General features: G+C 47.7%; 1 protein-coding gene across 3 annotated transcripts in view; it reads left to right on the forward strand.

Moving 5' to 3' along the window:
- Nucleotides 1-255: 255 nt before the first annotated feature.
- Tnfrsf9 (TNF receptor superfamily member 9) overlaps nucleotides 256-11,092 on the forward strand; it is a 25,458-nt gene continuing 14,621 nt past the window's right edge. For 2 of the 3 annotated variants that reach the window (XM_021161152.1, XM_021161154.1), the window contains exons 1-3: nucleotides 256-361; nucleotides 9,720-9,844; nucleotides 10,784-10,888. In XM_021161152.1, coding sequence (XP_021016811.1) covers nucleotides 9,745-9,844; nucleotides 10,784-10,888 — 205 coding nt within the window. In that variant the 5' untranslated portion in view covers nucleotides 256-361; nucleotides 9,720-9,744. Of the gene's footprint in view, nucleotides 362-8,079; nucleotides 8,167-9,719; nucleotides 9,845-10,783; nucleotides 10,889-11,092 lie in introns of those variants that run through there. The other variant, XM_021161153.1, reaches the window with a different exon arrangement.

Genomic DNA, 11,092 nt, shown 5'->3' on the forward strand with positions numbered 1-11,092 from the left:
GGTTTTCTATTAGAAGTTTTTAGTTCCCCCCAATTTCCCCCCCCATGAAGGAACCATTGATAATTAGTTATTTCTGCTACTGGGGGTGGGGGTGGGGCGGGAATCCCATGAAGGGATCTTTAATATTGAGTTATTCTCACTATTAGGGAAAAAAAAAACTTTCAAACAAAAGCCAATCAAAGAAGAAAAGTCTTAAGTTCTGGGCCAGGCTGTGATACTGCAGCAGCAAAATCCCGCCCACCGGCCCGCCCATCCTTCCTGGAATTCAGGTGCTGCAGGCAGCCTTCAGCACAGAGAGCTGACAGGGACCCTGGGTCAGGGGTTCTGAGTTCCAGCTGCCACTATTCTTCTTCACCTTTGGGTAAGTTTTGTGCCTTTGGTCTTGAGGACTCTTAGCCCTCTGATTTGGGACTCCTTTTGATGAGATGAGGTATTTCCCATGATAGGAAAGGTTTGGAATTGCCCAGGTCAGAGAGAATCTTCCTGTGCAGCCAGGACTTGAGCCTGCCTGCAAATTTCAGAGAAACCAGTGACCATCCTAAGGGTGCATAAGTGGTCGCTGTGTAACTGTGTTTTGTTTTGTTCTTCAAGGAGAGATAAAGATACTGAGTTTGGCTGACACCCATGTGGGCAGGGGGCTGGGAACCTTCTACCAATGCCAAGAAGTAACCATAGCCAGAAGGTGACATCATAAACAGAAAATACAAGATGGTAGGCAAAACCAGACTGCCAGTCCTCATGATGAGGAGGCAGGATCTGGTGGGGCTGATGGATGCCCCTGGTGTGTGTGGGTGCTCACCTTCTTCTCACATGTCCTGGTTGTGTCCGTGTCCCACACTGAGGTGCCAGCTGTCCTTCAGGCCCCACTTCTCTGCCCATAGCAGCACAGTCAGCCTGCGACCATAACCTGTGGATCCTAAGGGGGAGGTGAAGCAGGAACACTTGAGAGTAAAGAGACCAGAGGTGGCGAGCTCTGGGCGAACAGAGTCTCAGGAGACAGGCTTCAGTGAGACAATTCATTTTAATGGGGGGGTCTGGGAAGCTTTTATTTCCTTAAACCTTTGCGGGGTGACTAGGGGCTATTATTGAGGTGAGCGTACATCACTGGCAAGGGTCAGGATGCCTCATTTGTGTAAGGAGGAATTCCAGGTGCTACTGGATGTGACTTTGTAAGGAGAGAGGAAGTTTAACCTGGCTACAGGGCTACAGGACTTCCTCCAGAGGAGCAAAGGTGAAGGGACAGGGCTACGCGTACTGGGACATGCAGGCCCAAGGCAAGTCGGGGCCAGGGCAAGTGGGGGCGATCCTACTCGTGCCAATTTCCGGGGTTTGGACACCCCTCAACCCCACTCTTGTTCTGGGCCTGCTCCCCTGGTCTCAAGGCTCCCTGCTCCTCACCCCCAGCGCGCCCTGTCCCACGGCTCACTGGCTCCACACTAGTGGCATCTGTGGTTGTCTTGGTGATGAAGAGGGGGCACAGAAGTTGGAACACTGGCCTGCAGTCACACAGTTTTTTCTTCCTCCCACATTAGAGTGGTAACCACAGTTCTGAACGGCTATGAGGTTAGGCGTAAGATTCAAACCAGGTGTGGTGGCTCATGCCTGTAATTCCAGCACTGAGGAAGCCAAGTGTCTTAGTCACCGCTCTAGTGCTGTAAAGAGACACCATGATCAAGGAAGAAAGCATTTAATTGGGGGCTGGCTTACAGTTTCAGAGGTTCAGTCCATTATCATCATGGTGGCAAGCATGGCAGCCTGCAGGTATGGTACTGGAAAAGGAGCTGAGAACTATATCCTGATCTGGGGGTGGGGGTGGGGAACAGACAAGACAGACAGAGGACAGACAGACAGAGACTGAGACAAACAGACACACAGAATGAGAGAGAGAGAGAGAGAGAGAGAGAGAGAGAGAGAGAGAGAGAGAGACTTCCTCTAACAAGGCCACACCTGATCATCCTTTTTTTTTGTTTTTTTGTTTTTTGTTTTTTGTTTTTTCGAGACAGGGTCTCTCTGTGTATCCCTGGTTGTCCTGGAACTCACTTTGTAGACCAGGCTGGCCTTGAACTTTTTTTTTTTTTTTTTTTCTGATCATCCTTTTAATCCTTTCAAATAGTTCCACTCCTTGATGACTAAGCATTCAAATCTATGAGCCCACGGGGCCATTCTGATTCAAACCCCACACTTAGGAGGAGGGCAGGATTGCTGCAAGGTCAAGGCCAGCCTGTGCTACACAGGCTCAGCTACAGATGCTCAGGCGATACATGGATCTTCAAACGTACCTCACCTCATCTCACCTCACGAGGCCCTAGTGCCCACAGATCAATAGGGAAACCAGGAGTGTTAAGCACACAGGGCGACCTGTCTTTCCATCCAGAAGACTGGGGATTGGAGGTGGTTAATAGCCTGGTGATCTGTATGACCTGAAAGGCCAGGCTATACCAAGCTTCCAAAACCAGGACCACAGATATTAAACAGTCTAGATGACCCTTAAGTTATCTGTACATTCAGGGGATTCCCCAAGCTCCCACAGTTAGGACAGATGACGACTAATACCCCAAATGGCCTGTACACTAACAGTATGACTGAGCTGTGACCGATCCTTCCCTAGGCCCTTAAGCTAATGCGTGTAGGCTAGAGCTGCAGAGGTTAAAGAAACGGCTCAGCTGGTAAAAGCAGGTGTCAGCATCCAGAAAGAAGCAGTCATGGTTGCCTTTAACTCCAGTTCCTGGGGGTCATGTGCACACATGCAAGACACACACACACACACACACACACTCAAGTAAAATAATTTATTTCAAATTTTGTTTGACTTTAAAATACATTTTTCTAAAGGTGTCAAAATTATCTGTTAAAATTAAAATATAAGGGGCTGGAGAGGTAGCTCAGCGGTTAAGAGCACTGACTGTTCTTCCAGAGGTCCTGAGTTCAGTTCCCAGCAACCACATGGTGGCTCACAACCATCTGTCATGAGATCATTACACACCCTCTTCTGGTGTGTCTGAAGACAACGACAGTGTACTCACATACATTAAAATAAATAAATAAATCTTTTTAAAAAATTAAAATATAAACTAAAACAAATTAACAAATGCCATTATGAAATGCTAATATTTAATAAAGTATTTATTTTAAAATATTAAATATGGGATTTTTTTAATGTTTCAAAATTTTCTAAAGTTGTGTTGAAATATTTTATTTTTTATTTTTATTTTTTGAGACCCAGTCTCGTTATGCAGCCCTGAGTAGCCTGGAACTTGCTATAGAGATTAGATTGGCCTTGAACTCAAAGATATGTACCTGCCTCTGCCACCCAAGAGCATAAGTAGGGTATGTGGGGAACCAGGATCTCCTACATAGAGTCAGCGTACAAGAGTGGGTCACACCCTCTGTATCTGGAAGGCAGGAACCTTCGCAGGATGGCCACTCACTCGTAGGCACCACCTGCCAGGTCCCAGTCATAGGTCAGACACCTGCAAACTGTGTTGTGGCGTGTAGGCCGGGCTGGAGAGCACTTAGTAACAGATTTTACCTGACACTTTTCTTCTAAATATCTGAATGTGACATTCGGGTGTCCCGAGATACCCTGTGCATTGCTTGAGCAGTGCACGTTGAGGATATGCAGTGGACAGCACACAGGGAGAGCTGGCTTCCAGCCCCTCATCTTTCCCTGCATGTTGCTTCCTTCTTCCAGGTCACCCTTCATTGTGATTTTTTTTTTTTTTAAATCCACTTTCTTTGTCCAAGTTTTGATTGATTTTCCTCTTCTGGGTCATGTTCTATTGGTATCACAAATGAATAAATGCCTTCTCTGATATTACCTACTGGGTAGTTGCCCAGGGTGTGAGGTAAAGGCCACAAGGACGTGGAACAGCCCTTAGGTATTTTTCACGGGAAGAGTCTGTTTTCCTTTCTAGTTCTTTCTTCTGTCATGTCCCCCTTTCCCATTTCTCTTTCCTTCTCTCCCCACCTACCTCTTTACGGAATCTCAAGTAGCCAAGGCTGGTCCTGAATAGACTGTGTGGCTAAGGATGGCCTTGAACCTCTGGTTCTCCTGCTGACACCTCCAAATACTGGGCTTGCTGGTGTGTGGAACGGTGCTTGGCATCTTTATCTTTCTTAGAAACATCTCTTTAGCTCCTTAGAGCCGGGGAGACCTCATGCTGCCTAGGCTCAGAGTCACACTCACCTGACATGTTCATAGACACACAGAGCTGATCCCCAGCTCAGATCTGAGAAGGTGGCAGAAGCAGTTTAGCGGGTGCCATCAACGGCTGGTGCTCTGTCCGGACTTAGGAGGATGTTGTAGTTTTGTGATTTTTTTTTTTAAGATTGCATTTGGAAGATTAGAAAGGCAACATGGATAAAGCAGTGTTGTGAAAGCAAATGACCACCAAGCACTGTGCTGGCATGGGCAGTGCCTCATGTCATCTACCTCTGTGGCTGTGGTAATTTTATCACACGAGACCACAGGGATGTGGTGACAGCTGAGAAGAGCCTTTCGCAGAACACGCCTGGAGCGGTTGGTCTGGTTCAGCTGCAGGCTGATAGATAGAACTAATCTTGAGAATCTCTGAACTCAGGAGAGACGTGTCATGGGCAGAGGAGCCCATGAATGTCACTGTGGTGGGAAAGAAATGACATCCCTTCAGGGGAGGTGACGGCTCTGCCCACAACCACCCAGATGGCAGGAGTAGGCTGCCGCTCAGCTAAATGTCACCACCGTGCAGCGGGGGCACAGAGAACACATGCACACGATACACGCAAAGGCCACTGGGTTAGCCCATGGCATTAGAAGCCTCCGGTGACCAGGTGAGCAGTGTGGCTGTGTGTTCTATGGTGTGACAGACTTCGAGAGCTCTGCTTTCTTTGGAAACACATGCCTGCTGCTGAGCTATGTAAACCACGTAACTTTGTTTCTCTTATTCCTCAATACGTAGGATTACTATACTATAAAGTCTGATTGGTCACATAAGCATAAATGTGAGAGTCTAGATTTATCCAGGTCAGACTGATGGCAAAGTGTGGGCTTGGCCACCACACCATGCTCTGACTCCCTCCCTCTCAGTAGTCACTTGAGTCAGAATCCCAAGGACAGCAGATCAAACCTCAGTGACTTGCCATGACACCAGCCTCCAGGACGGCCAACCACTTTTCTTAAGTGGAAAAAAAATCACAAGTGTTAGTGTGTGGGGACCTTGAAACCCTTGTTTGCTACAGATGGAGTTGTGAATTGATGTAGCTGCGGTGGGAAACAGTGAGCTCAATGTGAAACTGACCTACTACTTGGCACAGGAGCCCCACCCTTAAATGTACACCAAAGAGAACGCGCACACCTGAATGGCAGCATAAAAGCCAGGAGTGGAACCAATTCAGATGCCCATGAACTGCTGAGTGCATAAACAGCACGGGATATCTCTGTCTAAAGGAATATTACTACACCAGGAAAAGGACACATTCGACAACAGGAAAGGAGCCTGTCACAGAAAACCACAGGTTGGCTAATTGTATTTTATGAATGTGTAGAAGAGACAAGATCAGTCTCAGGGAGACACAACATATGTGGGATTTGGTCATGTTGTCCCCCAACCCGACCACCAACCCCAGACAGGGTTTCTCTGTGTTTCTGGCTGTCCTGGAATTTGCTCTGTAGACCAGGCTGACCTTGAACTCAGAAATCTGCCTGCCTCTGCCTCCTGAGTTTTGGGATTAGAAGTGTGTGTGCCACTGTGCCTGGCTTTAGGAATTTCTGTTTTAAAATATTTCTTAAAAAGCTAGGCTTGAGCTGGGCGTGGTGGCGCACACCTTTAATCCCAGCACTCGGGACGCAGAGTCAGGTGGATTTCTGAGTTCGAGGTCAGCCTGGTCCACAGAGTGAGTTCCAGGACAGCCAGGGCTACACAGAGAAACTCTGTTTCGAAAAACCAAAAAAAAAAAAAAAAAAAACCAAACCAAAAAAAACCAAAACCAAAAAACTAGGCTTGGTAGCACATGCCTTTAATCCAAGCATTCAGGAAGCAGAGGCAGGCACAAGTAGATCTCTGGGGCTTTGAGGGCAGCCTGGTCTTCACAGTGAACTCCAGGCCAGCTGAGGCTTCATACTGAGACACTGTCTCAAAAATTAAAAACAAAACAAGCCAACCAACCAAACAAACAAACCATGCTTATGTGGGTTCGCCTGTGTATTACACCATATGCATGCAATGCCGGAGAAGGCCAGAAGGGGGCGCCACATTTTCTGGATCTAGAGGTTTAGGCAGCTGTGAGCGGGCCTGTGGGATGGTGGGAGTCAAACCTAAGTCCTCCACTAGAACAGCCAGTTCTCTTGATCACGGAACCAATCCAGGATTTCTTTTTGATTAATGGGAGTGTTCTGTAATCGACTGGAGAGGACAGTTTCCTGCATAGTGAATAGTCTAGACTCTCCTGAATGGTGTATAACTCAGATGTTGAAGGGACCTGAGCTGTGAGTTACAGGCTGCTGCCAGCCACTTGGTATGCACTGTGAGTTGAAGCTGGGTCCTCTGCAAAGGCAGTATGTACTCTTAACCATGGAGCCATCTTTCAAGCCCCTTTTATTTTTAAATTATGTGTATGTTGGGGGTATGTGTGCATGAATTCAGGCACCCACGAAGTCCAAAAGAGGGCACCCGATCTCCCTGGACTTACAGGCGCTTGTCAGCTGCCCAGTGTGGGTGCTGGGAACTAAACTGAAGTTCTCTGCAGGAGCACTAAGCCACATAACCACAGAGCCACCTCTCCAGCCTCTCTACTGCGTCCTTCTACGGTGGGCAGTGATGTGACTCCCCTCATGCAGACCCAGACAGTTTTCAGCATGTGCACTACTAAAGGGCAGCTCTCTTCCGGTCTCCTGTCTTACCGTCCAAGAGCAAGCCTCCATTTCTCTTGTGGAAGAACATTTCCTAGTCATTTGAATTCCAGTGGGAAGTCGTCCATCTATTTTAGATAAAACTGACCGAGCCACACCTTTAATCCCAGCACTTGGGAGGCAGGGGCAGGCGGATTTCTGAGTTCGAGGCCAGCCTGGGCTACAGAGTGAGTTCCAGGACAGCCAGGGCTACACAGAGAAACCCTGTCTCGAAAAACAAAACAAAAAACAAAAATCAAAAAAAAAAAAAAGAAAAAAAGAAAAGAAAGACAGACCGGGTCTCGTTGCATAACCCAGGCAGACTTGGAACTCAGGACTCGTAATCCTCCTGCTTCAGCCATCCAAGTTCTGGAATTACAGCTGTGTGTATGTCCACGCCTTCTTGCTATGACCTTTCCCCAGCTGGCCATCTCCTGAGCATCTTTAGTCAGTGTCATGATCGGTTTCCATAGCAACCGCTTCCTCCTCTCCCCTTTCCCTCCTCCCTCCCTTCTTCTCCTTCCTTTTTCCTGCCCTCCTCGTCTCCCTCCTCTGCTCTTCCTCACCCTCTCCTCCCTCTTTCTCCTCTTCCAGTTCTTCTTTTTTTTCCACTCAATTTAACGTTTCTCTAAAACTTACTCACAGATCTCCACCTTGTTCAGCGACATCACCTATCTCCCACCCTGCAGTTTTTCTTCTCCCCAATCTCTCACACTCACTCACAGACATCACAGAACATCCTGCCCTGCTGTCCTTTGCCTGGACACACAGCCAGAGCCTTCTCACTTGCATAATGGCACCCTAATAGTAATACTGGTGAGACAAATTCCTGGGGTCCCTTCCAGGGTTGGATGGCACTCTCCACAGTGCAGCTCAGTGCTGGGTTTAGGAGGTCTGTCTCTCTGTTCTTACGGTTAGGAGATGATTTGTGACAAAAACCACTTCGGTCGGTCTCAGTCCTTAAGTCTTCAGTATCTTAAGGACACATGAAAACTTTTGCACGGATGAAGGACTGTGATAAGTGACCAAGTCTGTTTCCTAAAGTCGTCCAGGAAACGTCCTAATGGTCAACAGCTGATTCCAAGAAACCCTTCAGAGTGGCATTGAGTGGGGACTGAAGCTCTGGGGATTTTGAGGGTAGCGAGGAGACAAACCACCTCACAGAGCAGCTGGGGATTTCCCAGGAGGCCCTGCTCAGTTGAGTCACAGGTCCTGTGTTTGACCTGTGGTCTTGTAGAGCGGCAGAACCTCACCGAGCTGCCAAGGAAGCAGAACGCTCCTCGCTGCCCTGAGATCGCAAGGTTTGTCTGCTTGGGACTAGTGGGGGACTAGAGAAATGAGGACGGACTGCTCCAGTGCAGATTTCTAGGCTGTTCTTCCCTTGTAATTTATAACTTCTATCTCATAGCCCACTACATAAAGATAAAAAAATGAAGTTGGTTTCCCCCCTTTTCTTTTTTTCTTTTTCTTTTTCTTGAGACAGGGTCTTGTGTAGCCCAGTCTAGTCTCAAACTCTCTGTATACCCAGACCCTGAATTTCTGATTCTCCTGCCTCCACTCCTGAGTGCTAGGATTACTACTGTACCTGATTGATACCAGGGTTCCATGCATGCTAGGCAGGTGCTTCACCGCCTGAGCTTCAGCACCAGCCTTAGAATTTGTTTTTAATTGCCTTTTTTTTGTTTGTTTGTTTACAACCCTCAAATCTCAAGCACAGGTCTGTGCTTAAGAAACCCAGACAATGGGCTGGAGAGATGGTTCAGTGGTTAAGAGCACTGACTGCTCTTCCAGAGGTCCTGAGTTCAAATCCCAGCAACCATATGGTGGCTCACAACCATCTGTACTGGGATCTGGTGCCCTCTTCTGGTGTGTCTGAAGGCAACTACAGTGTACTTATATATAATAAATAAATAAATCTTTTTTAAAATAAGAAAAGAAAGAAACTCTGACAGTAAATTAACAGGGGTCTTTTAAAATGAGCCCAATTAAATGTTCAGTCAAAAAAAAAAAAAAACAAAAAACAAAAAAACCAGGGCGATAGCCACAGGCTTTCCTCTCATTGAGGGGACCCCTCAGATGGCACTGGCCATCTGGACTCTGCTTCAGGGGCAGCATGGCTGCAATCTGGATGCCAGCACGGACACTCTGAAAGTTCTAATGCTTCTGTTCTCATTGTCCCTGTGTTTGTGAAGAATATGAGATTTCACCCTTGGGCTTTGCAGATATGTGCAAAGCCAGTGGCTGCTGTAGAACTCTGAACTTTGTACTTCCATAGTATCCCAGTTTTTTCTTAAAGGACTTTAAAATGTTAAATTGTATTTGTATGTTTGGACACTTGAGTGCAGACAGCTAGAGGTATAGGATTCCCTGGAGCTGGAGTTATAGACAGCTGTGAGCCTCCCAGTATGGTGTCGGGAATCGAACCTGGGTCCTTTACAGGAGCAGTGAGTGCTTTCAAGCATTGAGCAGTCTCTCCAGCCCCAATATCCCAGTCTTAATTGCTCTTTAAAACACTGCGGGAATGCTTAAGTATGGTTGATAGTGTAGACAGTTCAGGAAGGGAACCCCACCCTGCTTATCGTTTACAGAATGACTCTTGTGAGATATCCCCCTCTTTTAAAGACAGGGTTTCATGTAGCCTAGGTTGGCCTGGAACTTTCTCTGCAGTCAGGGATGACCTTGAACTCTTGCTCCTCCCGCTCCCATCTCATGTGTGCTGGGGTTACAGCATCCACTACCACTCCGGGTTTCTGCACACTGGCTCCTGTTTAGCAAGCATGCTGTCAGTCAAGCAACAGCAGCAGCCAGACAGCCACTCATCTGACTGAAACGCTTTCGGAATCTCCTTTGCTAGTGTCGTGTGCATGTGACATTTCACGATGGGAAACAACTGTTACAACGTGGTGGTCACTGTGCTGCTGCTAGTGGGCTCCGAGAAGGTGGGAGCCGTGCAGAACTCCTGTGACAACTGTCAGCCTGGTAAGTGCCAAAGTGACATGACTGTTGAAGACTCAGTTCGGTTAGCCTGGTGTCTTAGTTAGGGTTCCATTGCTGTGAAGAGACACCACGGCCAAGGCAGCTCTTATAAAGAACAGCATTTAATTGGGGCTGGCTTACAGGCTCAGAGGTTTGGTTCATTATCATCTCTGTGGGAAGCATGGAATCTTCCCACCAGGTAGGCTTCGTGCTGGAGAAGGAGCTGAGAGTTCTACATCTTGATCCAAAGGCTGCCAGGAGGAGACTGTCTTCTGCAGGCAGCCAGGAGGGGGCTCTCTTTCACACTGGGTGGAGCTTGAGCATTAAAAGACTTCAAAGCCCATGCCCTCTGTGACACACCTACTCCAACAAGGCCACACCTCCTAATAGTGACACTCCACAGGGGCCACATATTCCAACCTGCACACCTGGACTGAAGCTACTCATTCCCTTGCAAAAGCTTGTTGAGGGGGCAGGAGAGATGACTTTGGTTAGGAGCACTGACTGCTCTTCCCAAGGTCCTGAGTTCAAATCCCAGTAACCACATGGTGGCTCACAACCATCCGTAACGAGATGCCTTCTTCTGGTGCATCTGAAGACAGCTACAGTGTACTTAGATATAATAATAATAAATAAATCTTTTTTTTTAAAAGCTTGTTGAATCCAACAAAGCAGCCACGAGGACCCCACTCGTTCACTTAACCTTGCCACCTTGTCAATTTGCCATCTGAGTTTTCTTTGTCATGGTATTTATATGTTGTTACTCCTGGCTGCTGGACTGTGCTGAGGGTCACCCTGCAAACGTGTGCAGTCCTAAAATGCCAGTCATTGTGATGCCAGGAGGACAGACAGAATATTTATTTTGATATCCTCGAAAATGTCACAGTGCTGAGAGAGCTGGTCATTTGTTGTCAGACACAATGCCCGTGACAATTCTCACAGGTACTTTCTGCAGAAAATACAATCCAGTGTGCAAGAAGTGCCCTTCAAGTACCTTCTCCAGTAGAGGCGGACAGCCGAGCTGTGACATCTGCAGAGTGTGTGAAGGTAGGTCAGTCTGTCTCTCTGTCTGGCTGGAAAGGAGAGCTTGCTGTTGCCCAGGCTAGACTGGAACCTGTGACTCCCGTCCCTCAGCCTCCCAAGTCTGGAGGTTTACTTTAGAGGGGAGACATCTTCATCTTTAAGACCATTGGGCAGGCCGGGTGTGGTGGCGCACGCCTTTAATCCCAGCACTTGGGAGGCAGAGGCAGG

The sequence above is a fragment of the Mus caroli genome, chromosome 4 (assembly GCF_900094665.2).
Source record: "Mus caroli chromosome 4, CAROLI_EIJ_v1.1, whole genome shotgun sequence".
NCBI classification, from domain to species: domain Eukaryota; kingdom Metazoa; phylum Chordata; class Mammalia; order Rodentia; family Muridae; genus Mus; species Mus caroli.